The sequence below is a fragment of the Thamnophis sirtalis genome, unplaced genomic scaffold (assembly GCF_051295495.1).
Source record: "Thamnophis sirtalis isolate CommonGarterSnake01/CBP01778 unplaced genomic scaffold, rThaSir2_p1.2 scaffold_3, whole genome shotgun sequence".
Taxonomy (NCBI): Eukaryota; Metazoa; Chordata; class Lepidosauria; order Squamata; family Natricidae; genus Thamnophis; species Thamnophis sirtalis.
The window spans coordinates 127,240,623-127,261,518 of NW_028261383.1; the positions used below are offsets into that span (position 1 = coordinate 127,240,623).

Consider the following 20,896-nt stretch of genomic DNA (forward strand, 5'->3'; position numbering starts at 1 on the left):
GCAACACGCTCTACATGGGGCTACCCTTGAAAAGTGTTCGGAGACTGCAATTAGTCCAGAATGCAACCGCGCGAGCAATATTGGGTGTACCTAGGTACACCCATGTTACACCTATCCTCCGCGAGCTGCATTGGCTACCTATTGGTCTCCGGATGCAATTCAAGGTGTTGGTTATTACCTTTAAAGCCCTACATGGCTTAGGGCCAGCATACCTACGAGACCGCCTACTGCCACATTCCTCCCAACGGCCGGTGAGATCCCACAGGGTGGGATTCCTTCAGATGCCGTCAGCCAGACAATGCTGGCTGGCAGCTCCCTGGAGGAGAGCCTTCTCTGTGGCTGCTCCGACCCTTTGGAACGAGCTACCCCCAGAAATCCGGACCTTGCCCACTCTCATGGCCTTCAGAAAAGCTGTTAAAACTTGGCTATTCTGGCAGGCGTGGGGCTATTGACCTCATTGTTGAGGTACAGCCCCGATTGTAACGAATGTATGCGTGTTGATTTTAACCTGTTTTTATTTTCATTTTTTATTATTTCTTTTTTTCTTTCGTTGTAAGCCGGCCAGAGTCCTCCGGGATTGGGCGGCCTATAAATCGATTAAATAATAATAATAATAATAATAATAATAATAATAATAATAATAATAATAATAAAGCCTACAAATACTTAGGCATTCTGCAGTTGGATAACTGCATGGAGAAGTAAAAACTATTGTCAGGCGAGAGTACACCAACAGAGTTAGGAAAATTTTGAAATCTAAATTGAATGGTGGAAATACAATCAAGGCCATAAATACCTGGGCAATACTAGTTATAAGATACCCAGCTGGTATAGTAAACTGGACACAAGCTGATTTGGACATTTTGGCTGATTTGGACACAGAATTGGACATCACCTGGAAAGGACCAATTACATGGTTTCTGGCTCAAATATCTGACCAGTTTACATGCAATATTGGCTAGGCAACTAAATGAAATTTTACAAAAGGGCCAAATCGATGAATGGTTGGCAACTGGAAAAACATACTTGATTCAGAAAGATGCAACTAAAGGAACAACACCTGAGAACTACAGACCAATAACATGCTTGCCAACAACCTTCAAATTACTCACAGGCATTATTGCAGATAACATGATGGATTATTTGGAAACAAACAACATCTTGCCAGTAGAGCAAAAAGGCAACAAAAGAAGGAGCAGGGGCACAAAAGGTTTCGGTTTCGGTTTCATTTTCGTTTTATTTATATGCCGCCCTATTCCCAGCGGGACTCAGGGCGGCGCACAAACCCAAGGAGGGAAAGGGAAACACAAAAACTGCAGATACAAGCATTTAAAAATAACCAACAGCCACCCAAATCGAGAGGGGAAGGGAACTCATCAACCCCAGGCCTGCCGACACAGCCAGGTTTTAACGGCTTTTCGGAAGGCTTGGAGAGAGGTGAGGGTCCGAATCTCTGCGGGGAGTTTGTTCCAAAGGGCCAGAGCTGCCACAGAGAAGGCCCTCCCCCGGGTAGTAGCCAGATGGCATTGGCTGGTAGTTGGAACCCGGAGGAGGCCAGCCCTGTGTAATCTAATGGGACTTTGGGAGGTAATTGGCAGCAGGCGGTCCCTCAAGTACCCAGGTCCAATACCATGAAGGGCTTTATAAGTGACGACTAGCACCGTGAAGCGTATCCGGAGACCGATCGGTAACCAGTGCAGCTCGCGGAGGATAGGTGTAACGTGGGTGTACCGAGGTGCACCCACGATCGCTCGCGCGGCTGCATTCTGGATGAGCTGAAGTCTCCGAATACTCTTCAAGGGCTGCTCCATGTAGAGCGCATTGCAGTAGTCCAGTCTTGAGGTCACAAGGGCATGAGTGACTGTTGTGAGTGCCTCCCGGTTCAGATAGGGATGCAATTGGTGCACCAGGCGAACCTGGGCAAATGCCCACCTGGTCACAGCCGACAAATGATGTTCTAAGGTCAGCTGTGGGTCCAGGAGGACTCCCAAATTGCGAGCCCTGTCTGAGGGGCGTAAAATTTCACCTTCCAGCCTGAGTGATGGAATACTAACCAAATTTTTGGGAGGGAAACACAACAGCCACTCGGTCTTGTCTGGATTGAGCGCAAGCTTGTTAACCCCCATCCAGACCCTGACAGCCTCCAGGCACTGGCACATCACGTCAACCGCTTCACTGAGTTGGCACGGGGTGGACAGATACAACTGGGTATCGTCCGCGTATTGATGGTATTTTATCCCGTGCCACCGAATGATCTCACCCAGCGGCTTCATGTAGATGTTAAAAAGGAGGGGGGATAGGACCGAACCCTGTGGGACCCCATATTTCAGGGGCCTAGGGGTCGACTTCTGCCCCCTGACCAACACCGACTGCGACCTGTCCGAGAGGTAGGAGGAGAACCACCGAAAAACGGTGCCTCCTACCCCCACCTCTCGTAACCGTCGCAGAAGGATACCATGGTTGATGGTATCGAAGGCCGCTGAGAGGTCAAGAAGCACTAGGATGGAGGGATGACCTCCATCCCTGGCTCTCCAGAGATCATCGGTCAGTGCGACCAAAGTGGTTTCCGTGCTGTGGCCAGGCCTGAATCCGGACTGAAAGGGATCCAGATAATCGGCTTCATCCAAGGACCGTTGGAGCTGAGAGGCTACCACTTTCTCAACAACCTTCCCAATAAAGGGGACGTTGGAGACTGGACGGTAGTTATTCAAAATGGCTGGATCCAGCGATGGCTTCTTCAGGAGGGGTCTCACCACCGCTGTCTTCAATGCCGGCGGAAAGAAGCCCTCCTGAAGGGAGACATTCACCATCGCCTGGATCCAGCTCCGTGTCACCTCCTTGCTGTTCACAACCAGCCAGGAATGGCATGGGTCCAGTACACATGTGGAAGCACTCACCGCTCCCATGGCCTTGTCCACTTCATCAGGAGCAACAGGTTGAAAATCAGTCCAGAGGTGTCGTTCAAGACCTTCCCAGCTCCTAATTGATAAAATGATATTAGAAAATTGTAAGAACAGAAAAACGATTACAAAAAGGCATTCGACTCATTGCCACATAGTTGGATCATAAAATGCCGAAAAACCAGGAAACTAATGACAATGCACTACAGTTTACATCCATGTGGTGATACTGATAGACTGTACCTGCCCCGAAAATCAGGTGGCAGAGGATTATTACAAGTGAAGCAAACAGTTGAAGAAGAAAAACATGCACTGGCTGACTATTTAAAAGAAAGTCAAGAACATCTATTAATCAAAGTAAAGAACAAAAATCTACTGAAGGCCCAACAGAGGAAACAAGAATACAGAAAAGATGTGATAAAATCAAGAATGGAGAGTTGGCAGAACAAAGCACTGCATAGCCGATTTCTGGAAAAAATAAAAGATAAAGTGGACAGTGAACAAACTTGGTTATGGTTAACAACAGGTACATTAAAGAAAGGAACAGAGTCACTAATCCTGGCTGCGCAAGAACAAGCTATCCGCACAAATGCCATTAAGGCCAAAATCGAAAAATCCTCTGATGATGCCAAATGCAGACTTTGCAAAGAAGCTGATGAAACTGTTGATCACATACTCAGCTGCTGTAAAAAAATCGCGCAGACTGATTATAAATTGCGGCACAATTCAGTAGCACAAATGATCCATTAGAATTTGTGCAAAAATTATAATATTAAAACAGCAACAAACTGGTGGGAACATCAGCCTGAAAAAGTCACCGAAAATCAGATGGTCAAGATCTTGTGGGATTTCCGTATACAAACTGACAAAATACTGGCGCATAATACACCAGACATCACACTGGTTGAGAAAAATAAGGTCACAATCATAGACATCGCAATACCAGGTGATAGCAGGGTCGCCGAGAAGGAACATGAAAAAATCGCAAGATACCAGGACTTAAAAATCGAAATTCAACGACTATGGCACAAACCAGCAGTGGTAATTCCAGTGGTAATTGGCACACTGGGTGCTATTCCAAAAGCACTGGAATTACATTTAAAACAGTTAAAAATTGACAAAATCATCATCAGTCAAATGCAAAAAGCCGCACTGCTTGGATCTGCACGCATATTACGAAAATACGTTACGACGTCCTAGGCCCCTGGGTGGGGCCCAACTAGTAACCAATGCCAAATCCGGCGAAACAACTGGCCGCTGTGATACAATTGTACAATAATAATAACAACAACAACAACAACAACAACAACAACTCCGCCGTTGCTGATCCCAAGCCCGGATGAGAAAGGAGGAGGGTTGGGGTCAGGTTGGCATCTGGTCCCATAAAAAAAATCCTGCCAACCCATATAATATGGTGAAAAAAACGAATAAGAATTCCATACCGCATCGGTCATCGCGCGGGTTAACAAGGGCCGCGGCGGATGTTGGAGTCCCTGGACATCCGTCGACAAGTGGGCTACAAGTGGACCAGCCAACAAAACGACAAAAATATAGTGCAGATGAAAACCGTGCCATAATGGCCTGTTACTACAACTCAGAGCCAGAAAAAAGAGGCTATTTAAAGCGAATGTATGAATTATGGAAACAACAATATCCAGATTCAAATGTTAGTCAACAACGACTAACAGATCAAAGGCGATTTATTATACGGAATAAAGTGTTTAGTGAAGTTGAACTAGAGGAAATTCAGGCAAATTGCAAAACCAAAAAAACAATATCACAAGCGGAAATAACTGATATGCAGGACACAACTAAAGACATTATAGTAGAACTCCCAGAAGAAGCTCTCGGGGAGGAAATAACACCACCACCACTAGAACCAGTTATCACTGAACCAACTGATGAACTAACTCAAAAACAAAAAGAATTGAAGGATAAGATCATGGAGCATTTTCTGCTTAATGAGGAAAGGCAACGTTTACCATCACTAAAAACTGTGCCTAAGAAAATTTTGGCCCCTATCATGAAAATGGTTAATGCAGTGTTTTCAACAATTGAACCGGGATCCATCTTGGAAACAAACCAGTTAATGTACAGCACAGCTGTAATAGTCACTAATGAACTAGGCATTAAAATTAAAGTACCTAGTCACACAACAGAAAAAGCATCAAAACCAAAGTGGAAAATCCGATTAGAACAAAAAATCAAAAAATTAAGGGCAGATGCTAGTAACTTAAAGAACATGCATGAGCAACGGCTTAAAAACAACAAAACCATAGATCGGCTAATCAGAAGATATAGATTGGATACAAGAAACATCAATGAAGCTGTAGAGATTGTAAAACAGCAGATAACAGCAACAGCTAGAAAAATTGAAAGATATGAGGCACAAATCATCCAATATAAACAAAATCAGCAATTTCGATCAAACCAACTGTGTTTTTATCAGTCTTAATGTGAATGGTGACACCAAAAGTGAAAAACCAGAAAAGCAGGCCACAGTTGAATTCTGGAAAGAATTGTGGGAAAATGCAAAGGACTACAATAAGGAAGCAAAGTGGATACATGACTTTGAGAAAAGCATTGGCAACAAACAAATGCAAGTATTAGAAATAACAACTGAGATGGTCAAAAATTGAGTTAAAAAGGTAAAGAATTGGACATCACCTGGAAAGGACCAATTACATGGTTTCTGGCTCAAATATCTGACCAGTTTACATGCAATATTGGCCAGGCAACTGAATGAAATTTTACAAAAGGGCCAAATTGATGAATGGTTGACAACTGGAAAAACATACTTGATTCAGAAAGATGCAACTAAAGGAACAACACCTGAAAACTACAGACCAATAACATGCTTGCCAACAACCTTCAAATTACTCATAAGCATTATTGCAGATAACATGATGGATTATTTGGAAACAAACAACATCTTGCCAGTAGAGCAAAAAGGCAACAAAAGAAGGAGCAGGGGCACAAAAGATCAGCTCCTAACTGATAAAATGATATTAGAAAATTGTAAGAACAGAAAAACGAACTTGAATATGGTCTGGATTGATTACAAAAAGACATTTGACTCACTGCCACATAGTTGGATCATAAAATGCTTAGAAACAACTGGCATTAGCAAAAATGTTACATCCTTTACTGAAAAGGCGATGAAACAATGGAGAACTGAGTTGGCAGTAGGGAATGAGATCTACGGAATGGTTAATATCAAGCGAGGAATTTTCCAGGGTGATTCACTTTCACCTCTTCTCTTCATCATCGCAATGATCCCACTATCAGTAATCTTAAAAAAAAATGAAATTAGGCTACCAAACAGCCAAAGAAGCTGAAAAAATTTCGCATTTACTATATATGGATGATTTGAAACTCTATGGAAAGTCAGAAATAGAAATCCAATCATTGACAAACACAGTCCGAGTATTCAGCACCGATATTTCAATGCAGTTTGGCATGGAAAAATGCGCCACTGTATCCATAAAAAGAGGCAAAATCACTGCATGTGAGGGAATTGAAATGCCCAATGGCCAACTAATTAAATGCAATGAAAATGAAGCCTACAAATACTTAGGCATTCTGCAGTTGGATAACATCAAGCATGGAGAAGTAAAAACTATTGTCAGGCGAGAGTACACCAACAGGAAAATTTTGAAATCTAAATTGAATGGTGGAAATACAATCAAGGCCATAAATACCTGGGCAATACCAGTTATAAGATACACAGCTGGTATAGTTAACTGGGCACAAGCTGATTTGGACATTTTGGACCGAAAAACCAGGAAACTAATGACAATGCACTACAGTTTACATCCACGTGGTGATACTGATAGATTGTACCTGCCCCGAAAATCAGGTGGCAGAGGATTATTACAAGTGAAGCAAACAGTTGAAGAAGAAAAACATGCACTGGCTGATTATTTAAAAGAAAGTCAAGAACATCTATTAATTGAAGTAAAGAACAAAAATCTACTGAAGACCCAACAGACGAAACAAGAATACAGAAAACATGTGATAATATCAAGAATGGAGAGTTGGCAGAACAAAGCACTGCATGGCCAATTTCTGGAAAAAATAAAAGATAAAGTGGACAGTGAACAAACTTGGTTATGGTTAACAACAGGTACACTAAAGAAAGAAACAGAGTCACTAATCCTGGCTGCGCAAGAACAAGCTATCCGCACAAATGCCATTAAGGCCAAAATCGAAAAATCCTCTGATGATGCCAAATGCAGACTTTGCAAAGAAGCTGATGAAACTGTTGATCACATACTCAGCTGCTGTAAAAAAATCGCGCAGACTGATTATAAATTGCGGCACAATTCAGTAGCACAAATGATCCATTGGAATTTGTGCAAAAATTATAATATTAAAACAGCAACAAACTGGTGGGAACATCAGCCTGAAAAAGTCACCGAAAATAAGATGGTCAAGATCTTGTGGGACTTCCGTATACAAACGGACAAAATACTGGCGCATAATACTCCAGACATCACACTGGTTGAGAAAAATAAGGTCACAATCATAGACATCGCAATACCAGGTGATAGCATCGGTAATCCCAGTGGTAATTGGCACACTGGGTGCTATTCCAAAAGCACTGGAATTACATTTAAAACAGTTAAAAGTTGACAAAATCACCATCAGTCAAATGCAAAAAGCCGCACTGCTTGGAACTGCACGCATATTGCGAAAATACGTTACAACGTCCTAGGCCCCTGCGTGCGGCCTGACTAGTAACCAATGCCAAATCCGGCGAAACAACTGGCCGCTGTGATACAATTGTATAATAATAATAATAATAACAACAACAACAACAACAACAACAACAACTTCCCAATTAGCTGGCAAGCTCCTTTCATAATGCTTCCCCATGTAGGGGTCCATTTATGATAAGCTTCTTATGCTTCTGTATACGAAGACCCAGCTCGCTGGGAAAGGTGGATAGAAACAGAAGAATAGGACCACTGACAGCAAGATGGATTGGCTCAGTTAGAGTGGTGATGGGTGCACCATTGAAGGACTTGAAAAAAAACAGGTTATGGATAGATCATCATAGAGAAAATCTACCTATGTGTTTGCTAAGAGTCAAAAATTACTTGATGAAACATAATTAATTTTAAAACTCAGTATTATCCATGCCTTAAGCGTGACTTTAAATGGACTCCAGTGGATGGTAGAGAACAGGAAGACCTGGAGGAACATTGTCCATGTGGGCCACGATGGGTCAGTCACGACTTTACAACTAAAAACAACAACAGTCATGCCTTAGAGCAGGGGTGTCAAACTCACGGCATCACGGCAGCATCACATGATGTATCACAACTTCTCCCCCTTCACTAAACCGGTTGTGGGGGTGGCAAGTGTGTGAGGCATCTGGCCCATGGGCTGCAAGTTTGACAGCCCTGGCTTAGAGCATACCACCTGAAATATATAAACTGTCCATCCTTAGGTAGCACAGCAGCATTGCAGTATAACCATGGACAGAAGACAAATATCTATTCCCATTCTAGGACAGCTTTCCATCTCTATATTCACCAGGGTTTTCAATTCCCAGAATTGAATACAATACAATAAACAGCTTTTGAAGTTGGGAAACATGAGAGCTCAAGTTATGGTAAATTTCCGATGTCTGCTATTTTAATTACATCCGTGAAAGGTGCAGGATTTAAAAAAAGTGCCTATTTCTTTTCAAATCACATAAAGACCTCATAATTAAGGTACAACGTGAACCTTATCTGTGAAGACCTGTCAGAACAGAAATGAAAGCAGCAGCTGGATAGCAAGAGGGTGTGCCTAAGATTTGATCTGCAGCAGAACATGAAAGAGAGCGACAGTTTCTACCAGTGCCAATCTTCCTCCCAGACACATTTGCCTTTCTGCTCTCAATAGATTCAACATAAAATATGAATAAAAAATATGCATAAGCTCTTCCATGGAAGCTCCCTGGCCTGTGGACATTAACAATCTTGGAATTTTTGCTATGCCATATTTACAGGGCGGGACATAACCTTTTCCTAGGGGGTCACAGCAACACTTGTAATAACAACACAAATAATTCATACACCATTCGAAAGCCCATCAAAAACTGAGTTTATTGACACGATTTAATAGTCAGTATGACCACCATTAGCCCTTCGAACAGCATTCAAACGAGGTGGATAAGAACACAACAAATCTTCAAACAGTTCCGTTCGATTTTCCAGATTTTCCAGAGGGCGGGGCATAACCTTTTCCTAGGGGGTCACAGCAAGATCGACAGCAGTTTACAACTTCCGCGACACCTCATTTTAAAGCCCATAAAAAACTGAATTGAATGAGCTATTAAATGTTAAATTTGTTTCGGTTGAAACTTTGAGAATGAATTTGGAAACTGTGTTGAAAAATCTGGAAAATCGAACGGAACTGTTTGAAGATTTGTTGTGTTCTTATCCACCTCGTTTGAATGCTGTTCGAAGGGCTAATGGTGGTCATACTGACTATTAAATCGTGTCAATAAACTCAGTTTTTGATGGGCTTTCGAATGGTGTATGAATTATTTGTGTTGTTATTACAAGTGTTGCTGTGACCCCCTAGGAAAAGGTTATGCCCCGCCCTGTATGACTTGCCACCTTCTTTCTTCCTGTAAAACTGTTATGCTTTTCTCCATACCAGCTGTACATCATTATCCTCTCCTCTCTCCTCCTCTTCTTCCTTACCATCCTCAGCAGCAGCAGCAACATTGACTTTTAACTTCCATGCTTAATCTTGCTCACCATCTTCCTCCTAATTTTGATCTCCATCTGACTCTGAGCATAGATCAGTCTTGACCAACTCAAAGAATAAATGTAATAGAACAGAATAGAGCTGGAAGGGACCTTGGAGGTCCAGTCCCCTGCTCAAGCAGGAGACCCTATACCATCTCAGACAAGTGACTGTCCAGACTGACTCTTCTTAAAAACCTCCAGGGATGGAGTGCACATGACTTCTGGAGGCAAGCCGTTCTATTGGTTAATTGTCCTCACTGTTAGGAAGTTTCTTCTTAATTCCAGGTTGCTTTTCTCCTTGATTAGTTTCCAACCATTGTTTCTTGTCCTGACCTCTGGTGCTTTGGAGAATAATTTGACCCCATCTTTTTTGTGGCAATCCCTCAAATACTGGAATTCTGCTATCATGCCACCCCTAATATGCTGAGCTATTTCTGTGAGTGGTTATCACCATGACACAGGCATACTGTTATCAAACAGTACAGCAAGTTGATTGGAGGCCCTGGACCTGAACCTTTTCAGAAACCATTACCATTTCCGTGTCTGGCTTAGCACAAGGAGATCTATTTATAAGGTTAGATGATCAGCAGCAATCACCCAGTGGAACCTCAGACAGCCTTGCCTTTCTCTTGACTGGTAAAGGGTGTCCACTGTACAGACTAAACGTAGTAGAAAGAAAAGTGTCAAGGGACAGAGGGAGAGGATCTCTGATCTCAATTGAGTCCTAAGGAAAAAATAATGAGACTCAATAATGAACCATCACAATTGACTGATATAGTGAACGGTTGTCACACTCATGGTGTCATATTGCCATCACGTGATGTTTCACGATGTTTTTTCCCTTCACGAAGCTGGGGTGGACATGGCCTGTGCACAACGCATCCAGCCTGTGGGCCACCTATTTGAAAGCCCTGAATAGTGGTTATAAAGTTAGACTAGGACTAGAGAGGCCCATGTCCATGTCTGCTTTCAGGCATGGGAACTCTCAGGTTCATTTGAGCTGGATACTCAGAGTTGCTTCTTGCAAAATGGGTGACAGTACACATATGATCAATCAATCAATCAATCAATCAATCCTCTCTCAGCTCTCCCAACCCATGCTGGTTACTGTGTGAAAAACTGAAGGAGACAATACTATGTACATCACTTTGAGCTATTAGAGGAAAACCAATATATCAATCAAATAGGTAGGTAGGTAGGTAGGTAGGTAGGTAGGTAGGTAGGTAGGTAGTAGTTACGAATGTCTTCACTCTTACCAGAAAAGGCTCATTAAATATCTTCTTGAGCAGCACATTAAAAACATCTTCCTCTAGTCCCTCCTGTTGGATTATTTCAAGGCCTATGGTAGTTAACAAGTCTGTGGCATCAGCACGATGCTGGATGGAAAGAGAAGAAATGTGAACTACTCAGCTAGTAATGGGATTTGGATTTCAGTACAAGCTTTCTTCAGCTTGGTCCTTATTAAACTATTTTACATTAAGCAGAATGGCTGTTTCCTATTATCCACTGTTCATGCACCAAATATATGAAAGAATATATACATGAGAGACATCTAGAAGGTGTGTGTCTGTCTGTGTGTGTGTCTGTCTGTACATCTATCTATCTATCTATCTATCTATCTATCTATCTATCTATCTATCTATCTATCTATCTATCCATCCATCCATCCATCCATCCATCCATCCATCCATCCATCCATCCATCCATCCATCTATCTCTATCTCTATCTCTATCTCTATCTCTATCTCTATCTCTATCTCTATCTTTATAACATCATAATTTGCATTTAGATTTAGTACCGGGCATAGTTTTCCTAGAAATGTCACTCACTAAATCCAGACTGCAGAAGTAAGTCTGCAGAAAGACTATAAAATGTATTCTTTTCCACTTTTCTTAGATCACAGTTCTTTTTAATTATTTTATTTTTACACCACCCAGAGTCACTCTGTGAGGGAGATGATCGATTTCAAAATACGACATTAGATTGATATATTAGATAGAAGCCATTGATTCACACATTTATTTCAATAATGCTACAATATTCTCTCTTTTCTAGTAAGCTTATAGCAGTGCTCTTCAATCTGGTAAGCATCCAAATATATTGAAAGAGATTTCATTCTCCAACATACTTGGGGGAGGGAAGTGCAAAATGAGTATAAAAAGACCTGGACCTAAATCTTGTCTGAGTCAAGACTGCCCTGTTTAGCAGCATTCAAAGGGGAAGCTATGTTAGTCTCTTTAAGTTTACTTTATTGTCATTGCACCTCGTACAATGAAATCTTACTGAAAAATCAGTGGGTAGAACACTGTATTATCCAATATTCTGTCTATGGATTACATATTTGAAACCTTATGCTGAATAAAATAGTATAAGATTTTTATTTCTATTACTCTGGCTAATGTCTAAAACAAAACTTGAACTGAGCATAAATTCCCAGTAGTGATACAGTCAGACTCCATGCAGTTTTTGAGGCCTCTCCTGTCCCATCCCGTTCAATTCTGCAATTTATCCACCGTGTCAGTTTTGGAAGCCATTTTTTTTTCTTTTGTGCTTCCTGACTGCCACATATTTTACCCTGGGGAATTGGGAGGGGGGATTGCTGGAGCGGTTGAAACTTAGCCACAACAACATTCTTTACTCTGAAAGTCAAGGACACTTGCCTGCACCTGGGTGGGATTGCCTGGAGATTGTACCCAGTTGAATGCAAAGATTGGACCATGTGATGAACTTGTAGGTGTGGGACAGGGTTGTGAACTTTCGACTGGGTGGAGGAAAACCTGGACGCTTTCAGTTTCGGGTTTTCCCAGATGTGCCAACTTGACATCTCTAATAAAGTGGAACTTTGAGGAACTTCTAGCCTTGTTTTATTTCGTTGGGGGTGTTTTTTGGAATCCTGACACCAAGCTTTTAATTCTTAACTATAGAATACTGGTTTTGAGAATAGTTATTTTGACGCTTAAACGTCACCTGAATTGTTATGTGGACAAAAGACGGATTACAGTATGAATGAATCAATGAATGAAAAATCAAAAGAGGCAAATGCATTATTAAAGTATATCTACCAAAGCCAGACAGTTTATCAACAATCTTAAACAGCCAACTCAAGAAAGTGAGCAGTAGGAGAAAGATCTATAGACCAGAACATCAGTAGGAAATTAAATTAAACAAGTTAACAAAAATTAAATACTGGCTCAAATCTCTTACCTTGTACACAGGGGAGCACTCCAGATGGTCTAAGACTTTCCGGATAACAATAGCATTCATTATGCCCATGTGCTTTACCAACATAATCAAAGCCTACAGAAAGGAGATGTGGATAGAATAACCCAGGTTCAGAAGGAAAAAGAGAAAAACAATGTAAGCTGAACTCACAAAGTCCTGTCTAGATTCAAGACATTAAGGAAAAACATGGAAAGCCTCAGGCTATCTAAGTTAAGCTTTGAACTCTAAATGTGATTGTTTATTGCTAGCTACTGTGTTTCCCTGAAAATAAGACCGGGTCTTATTTTCTTTTGACCCCCGAAATAAGTGCTTGGCCTTATTTTTGAGGAGGTCTTATTTTGAGGTGCAGGAGGCGGCAAGCATGATCACCTCATGGCTGCTGCTGTGTTGCAATATTTTCGGGGAGGGCTTATTTTAGTGCATGCATTCAAAAGCCCAATTGGGCTTATTATCTGGGGAGGTCTTATTTTGGGGGAAACAGGGTACTTGTCCAACAACACCTCAAAAACCTCAAGGAAAGAAGATTCCAAAATTTCTTTTGGTTTTATTTTTAATTGTTTGAGTCTTTGCATACAATCTTTCCATATGGTCAAGTTAAAGGGCTACTCACCAGACCTTGAGCCAAGAATTCATAGTCAAGCAGTTTTAGGACTTGGATTTAGAATGCTTCAAAGTGAGCTAACATGAGTTTAGCACTCTTCTCAAAGAGTACTAAACTAGAGGTTCTCTGACCAGTTCTGGAGAACCGGTAGTGGAAATTTTGAGTAGTTCGGAGACTGGTAAAGACCACCTCTGGCTGGCCTCACCCCATCTATTCTCTGCCTCCCGAGTCCCAGCTGATTGGGAGGAAATTGGGATTTTGCAGTATCCTTCCCCTGGAGTGGGGAGAGAATGGGGATTTTGCAGTATCCTTCCCCTGCCATGCCCACCAAGCCATGCCACGCCTACAGAACTGGTAGTAAAAAATTTTGAATCCCACCACTGTGCTAAATCCCTTTTTTAAAAGCAGCCCAAGCAACAGCTGATATTATCAGAAAAGGAATAAGAGGAATAGTATATTATCAAGTGGTAGAGTGCTCTCTCTCACTCTCTCATGCGCGCACATGTTCTCTCCCTCCCTCTCCCCTCCCCCCTCTCTCCCTCTCTCTCTCTCACACACACGCACACACACACACACACACACACTCCACTGGACAGTCATTCCTCACCAACACTAATCAGCTATTTGGGATGAACCAGGGCTTCAAATCATAGAATGTCCATGTGACCTGGCTGCTATATGTCGAGAATCCAGTTTTAAAGATCCAGATTCTCCCAAAGTTCAAAGAAGAATGGCCTCAGTGGATAGTGTACTTCAAGGAAATGGTGTACTTACTCCATTCTATAGTAGCCAATAGGTATCAGCTGATACCATCCCTTAAAACTCATGGAAGATCTGCCATGACCTGTTGCCTGCTTGAGGAGGACAATAATACTTAACACTGAAACAGCCAGGGATTACTTTAAATTGCATCAATTATGAGTTTGGCAATACATAAAGGCAACCTCATGAGGAAAGAGCAGAAAAACAAGGCTGCTCAAATATGTTTGTACCACAGTTAGGTACAGGTGGGGAAAGGCCAATGGCAATATATTTTTATTTCATAAGTACCTATCAGTCTGCATCTGAAAAATTGTCATCTCAAACCTATGCTTTTACTGACTTTTTTTTTAAAAAAAGCAGGTTTATAATGTGAGTTTGCAGCATAGAATACAGTAATTCAAAGTCTGTTCTCCTTAGCTACAGACCTCAATCCAATTTTCCATTCCTTCTGCAGCTTTTTTTCTTCCTTGGAGATCCAATAATTCATTTCCTAATGTCTTGTTTAATTCCGAATTAAACTATTCACTATTGGGTGGAGCTGCAGAACAGATACACGTCAGATATTCTTTCTATAGCTTTTGTGTATTTGTAGCATTTTTCTCTTACTCACCAAGGTTTTTATTAGAAAAGGGGATGTCAAGTGGAAAAGGAAACCAAAACTCTCCCTGAGCGATGAAGATAATTTTTAAAAGTCTATTTCTAAATAGAAGTATCATTAATCCCAAGAGAGCTTTCTTTTCTGATTAAAATGCAGATCAAACCTAATTCTCCTTTCCTTTTCCTGGGCAAATGTTTCTGAGGTAACCTAGAAACCTTTTGAGAAGATAGAAATGCAACTTCAATCTCTGCATTCATACGTGGTTTCCCCACCTGAAACTTCTTCTTCTTCTCTACATGGGTCAAAAACATGAACATTGCCTCTTGGGCAATTGGATTGGACGCGTCCAAGTACCCCAAGCAAAGAGCTGCATTGAAGGTAATGCTGTCCAAAGGTTCCTGCAAATTCACCAAGCGTGTCAGATTTCGAATTAAACTGGATCGAGCCCCAATGCAATCGTACTGTGAAGAGAGAGGAGCTGAATTAGTTTAGGTATTATTCTAAGTAGCATTCCAGAAAGGAAAGGGTTGCCCAGAGCTTGGGTCAGCATTAGTCTATCAGTGGTATTATACATTCTGATATATTACCTCAAAGTAGGGCATTTTTGACCATGCTTGGAGAACAACTTTCAAAGCAGTCAGTGTGTCTTCTCTCCGATTTAGGCTTGCCACTTTCAGGTGTCGAATTAGCACTTTCATTACACAAGTCTCTAGGCAACCTACTCCAGAGAATGAAGAAGGAACGAGACCAAGGAAAGCAAAACAAAAAATACACAAACAAAAACACCTTCATTGAAAATTCATCAGCAATCACAGAAAAAAATACACTGATGTATAGTCTAGGAGCAAATAATGGGGGCAGGGTGGATATTCTACATCTCCTCCAGAAGCTTGTGTATGTAATGGATGACGTCTAGCATTGTCCTCAGTTGTTTTGGGGTGGTTTTTTTCGGGGGGGGGGACACAGGAGTTCTGAGCTACAGCCTTTTCTCATCATTTCAACAAGAGTTTTCACTGTGAGGCTAGGAGAACTGTGGTCAGAGAGCAAAGAGCCAGAGGCCAGACACATCCATTACAATTACACTTTTACCGACAAAGGCTAGCAGCCTCAGCCTCCAGGATATAGCTCTTTGATAAACTAGTTCGTTATTATAACGAATGAACTGTTATATACTAGAAAAGCTGTAATAGATCAGAAAACCAGCAACTGCTATCAATAGGACTCAAGTTATATAATGTAGCAGGACCTCAAGGTTCTGGTGACTTCCGTCCTTGAAGTGTACGTTACTGCGCAATGAAATGGAGCCTAATTATATGTACAATTCAGTGGTGGGATTCAAATTTTTTTACTACCGGTTCTGTGGGCATGGCTTGGTGGGTGTGGTTTTGTGGGAGTGGCAGGGGAAGGATACTGTAAAATCCCCATTCCCTCCCCACTCCAGGGGAAGGATAATGCAAAATCTCCATTCCCTCCCCACTCCAAGGGAAGGTTACTGCAAAATCTCCATTCCCTCCCAATCAGCTGAGACTCGAGAGGCAGAGAATAGATGGGGTCGGGGCCAGTCAGAGGTGGTCTTTACCAGTTCTCCGAACTACTTAAAATTTCTGCTACTGGTTCTCCAGAACTGTTCAGAACCCGCTGAATATCACCTCTGGTACAGTTCCTTTACATGCATGGCCCACTGTTTGCACTTAGGTTCACTGCCAGCTGTGCACAGCTGTTGCCTGCCTTAAATCTCAACTCAGGGACCATATGGAAATTTATGCCTCAACCTACATCTTTGTTTCTCCACAATGTTTGATTCTAACAATAGAATTAAAACCCAGAAAGCTAACAAATTCACAATCCTAAAACTGCTCTTTAGTTCCTTTCTTGGAAACAGAAACCAATTTTAGCCCTTGATTTTAAAAATGTGTGCTCCAGGCTCGTATGCTAAATTCCAGGCTGCACAACATTCGCAGTGGTCTGCATCTGATAAAATTAACAAGCATCATATAAGCTTCGCATTCTCTGCCACAGAAAGTCATGACAGCTAAATCCGCACCCTTTCTATGAACACACGTACAGAACATTGGCCTGGGGCACATTCCTATGTGAGTATTAAGTTCTCCATACAACCCTTTCAAAATATTCTAAGCACTTAGATTTGTTCTTCCTTCCAGCATTGCCGTCCTTGTCTTTCTTTCAAACTCAAACATTCTTCTTTGACTATCCATCCGATTTTTCTACTCATAGACCAAACATTTTGCAAAGAAGGTTTTAAGGTTTCTAAGTTTCAATCTACACGGAGGACACGTCTGTTGTAGTGACACCTGTCACTGTCCTTTGGAGTGGGGTATTGCTCTTTTATTAACATTTTTATCTTTTGCCCGAAATAGCAGAGTGACTTCTTATTTCACTCACCTTTCACCTAACCACATCTATTTTGTTGACTTTTAAAAAACGTTTGTCCATATTTTGTCTATTTTCCCCTCTATTAGACCGCTGTGCTCTGGGAAGTGGCATTAAACCACCTGAGAAAGACAGCAGGTATTGCTCTCTTTTCATTCAAGGATGCCTGCTAGGCAGCAATCAATTTTGTGGGGGAAATGTCAGTCCAGAGGATACTTCTGCAATGAAAGAGATCCAATAAAAATTATGCCTGGGCTGTCTCTCAATTTAGATCCCTGTTTTCCCATTTCTTACCATCCGAGTGATCACACAATCAATAAAAAATTCTTCCTCAATCCAAAAGCAGGAGCAGCCACCACTTTCCAGAGGGCTGATTTAAATTTGCTTCAATGTTTGGGTACATCACCACTCCACTACCAGCCACCACTAACTGTATTTTCAATGCTCAAGTAATTCACCTGGTTTAATGCATGATACAAAACAGCTAACTGCAAGGAGCACTGTTTATAATGAGATCCGGTTTTAAAGAAACACTATGGCAAAGTTCCAGGATTACAAGGACCAGCAGAGAAATCGTCCAGTTGAACAATCTAAAATCAGCAGCCCCAACCAATCACCATGATTTGAGAAGATTTGTGCTCTACATGGGGCAGCCCTTGAAGAGCATTCGGAGACTTCAGCTTGTCCAGAATGCAGCCGGGCAAGCGATTGTGGGTGCACCTCGGTACACCCACGTTACACCTATCCTCCACGAGCTGCACTGGCTGCCTATTGGTCTTCGGATACGCTTCAAGGCGCTAGTCGTCACTTATAAAGCCCTTCATGGTATTGGACCTGGGTACTTGAGAGACCGCCTGCTGCCAATTACCTCCAATAGACCTATTAGATCCCACAGATTAGGCCTCCTCCAAATTCCATCCACTGGCCAATGCCGACTGGCGACCACTCAGAGGAGGGCCTTCTCTGTGGCTGCTCCGGCCCTCTGGAACGAGCTCCCCGTGGAGATTCAAACCCGCACCACCCTCCAGGCCTTCCGCAAAGCCCTTAAAACCTGGCTGTTCCGACAGGCCTGGGGCTAATGAGCTTTTGTCCCCCCTCGAATGGTATGGTTGTTGTGTGTTTTTAAATTGTGGTATTGTTTTGTTCGTGGTTTTTTTTCCTTATTTGTACCCCCCCCCCTTGACTTGGGTTGTGAGCCGCCCTGAGTCCCCTTCGGGGAAAAGGGCGGCATAGAAATATAATAAATTCAATTCAATTCAATTCAAGAAAAGTCACTCACCAAGCAAAACCAGAGATCGAGCTGCTTCATACTGCAAAGGGGTATTGTCACATTCTCGAACCTGAGAACATAAATATTGATAAAAGATTAAAAAGAAATCCTCCATAAACACCTTAGAAACAAAGGACTGGGAAGGATTCAAATTCACTCATTGCAGGCCAGCATGATTATTGTGGAGTATAAGAGCAGAATAGGTACACAAGGGGCAAATAATGATCAATACCTCAAGACATTTTATATTTTCGTTATAAAACCAGGCTTTCCTGGGCTCTTGCAGTTGTAATCTAAGAGCAAAACACCTATAGTGGTAGTCCTTGTTTAGTGACCATAGTTGGGACCAGTAATTAAATTTTTAAGTGAAGCAGTTGCTAAGTAAAACTGCAGTTGTGTGTTTGATGATCTTACTTCAGCTTTCCTTTGCTTTACAGACCTAGAGAGATGGTAAACGCAAGGACTAGTTGCGAAGTTACTTTTCCATCACCATCATTAGTGCAAACAGTTTCTATACAAAGCAGTCAATAAACGAGGACTACCTATACCAAATATGGCAACTGGTGAGATCTTTTATAACTGAGCATTTACTGGCCAGATGCCCTTCCTGACGCCACATGGAGTTTTCAGCAGATCTTTTTTTCTTTGCGCCGTAGGAGAAAAACATCTGCCACTACCTAGGATTGAACTCTTAACCTTCTGAATAGCAGGTGAGTGTCTTCTTCACCACTAGCTGTGTGACTCGTGGTGTGATCCTTAATATGTGACAAAAAATTTCCAATAATGCCTCTGGGCTCCATACTGAGACCCAGAGGCATTATGGAAAATTAAGCTGGGTTCTGCAATTCATTTGTCTTGTACTTTATTTCCTGGGTCTACACATTATATGTGTGGAGAGGGATGGAGTTTTTTAAAAAGACAAAATTAAAATACAAAGGCAAGAAAGTTTGGAGGGAGCGGGGTTTGCTTTCTTACTGTGAGCCTCATAGTGAGGTTTTGGAAACAAATACATTTAATGATTTATGGCAGATTGTGAGTCACAGAATGTGGAACTGAGCCAAACCTATGGTCTAGTTTTATTGATAATTTCATTTTTAGTTACTTCAGATGTTTTTTTAAAACTGTGTTAACTGTATGTATGTATGTATGTATGTATGTATGTATGTATGTATGTATGTATGTATGTATGTATGTATATATGTATGTAGTACAGAGGTGGGTTCCTACCAGTTCGCACCTATTCGGTAGAACCGGTTTGTCAAATCTACCAAACTGGTTAGAAGAGGTTCCACCAGTGGACCCGGAAAGCAGGCCACACCTACAGAAGAGGTTCCAAAATTTTTTGAAACCCACCACTGATGTAGTAGTAGTGCAGCCACTATATATATATATATATATGACTGTATGGGTGTGTTCCAGCCTAACTCTAGAATGCCTTGAGCAATTTCAACCAAACTTGGTACACAGATGACTTACTCTCTGAAGAAAAATACTGTGGGGGTAAGACATCCCTAACACCCTTCGTTATGTGTGTTCTGTTAAGATACAGCCTGTTGTGCCATACTGCTGTACTGGCTTCTACTATACAATGCAGTGGAGTTGTCATGGTAAGGGCTTCACAGTACTCCACAAGGGGGCTCCTTCTGGTAAGGAGGAAAATCCAACATTAGAAATTATTTGGTCCGGACATTTTCCCCCTATAAATAAATACCCGGGCAACGCCGGGTTATCGGCTATTAAACAATAAACTTCAGGGCTCATTTATTAAAACTTCAGAAACCCATGGAAATATTTCTTCTAATATGGAATCTTATTTGAAGAGATGTCAATGTTCCATTTTTGTATTGTTCTCAAACTTTGTCCCAGAGTGCAAATTTGAGACTCTCCTGTCACCCCTTTTGCATAGAAACTGATTTTTTCTTCCTTCATAAATACATCTCCCTATTTTGTGCCTTCCAATCAATCAGTTATTCCTTAGTGGAATAGGTCAGGTGTATAGCTAACCCCTAAATTTTCAAATAGAGCGCCTGCACAGGAAGAAAAGACTAACCTGACCATGTGTTCATGTTTCTGTTAATGCAAAAGGCCTCACTCCTAGCGGACAAAATTGCTCGGTTTCGGTCGGACTTGGACTCCACCCCTGCAGTTCCAGCCGAGGCACAAGAGGATCAAATGGAACATCTCTGGGTTGAGTTTCAGGATGTTACCCCCGGGGATGTGGACAAGGCCATGAGGGCTGTGAGTGCCTCCACCTGCGTACTGGACCCGTGTCCCTCATGGCTGGTTACCAGCAGCAGTGAGGTGACACGAGGCTGGATCCAGGCGGTCGTGACCGCCTCTCTTCGGGAGGGGAACTTCCCCGCCGCACTGAAAGCGGCGGTGGTGAGACCCCTCCTAAAGAA

General features: G+C 41.9%; 1 protein-coding gene across 1 annotated transcript in view; it reads right to left on the reverse strand.

The window, feature by feature from the left end:
* The window catches only part of HEATR9 (HEAT repeat containing 9), a 55,040-nt gene that overhangs the window by 11,115 nt on the left and 23,029 nt on the right, over positions 1–20,896 (reverse strand). The window contains exons 6-10 of the mRNA XM_087708255.1: positions 18,504–18,564; positions 15,421–15,551; positions 15,106–15,294; positions 12,855–12,947; positions 10,906–11,025 (exon numbers count right to left, since the gene is read on the reverse strand). Of these exons, the coding sequence (XP_087564381.1) occupies positions 10,906–11,025; positions 12,855–12,947; positions 15,106–15,294; positions 15,421–15,551; positions 18,504–18,564 (594 nt within the window). The remainder of the gene's footprint in view (positions 1–10,905; positions 11,026–12,854; positions 12,948–15,105; positions 15,295–15,420; positions 15,552–18,503; positions 18,565–20,896) is intronic.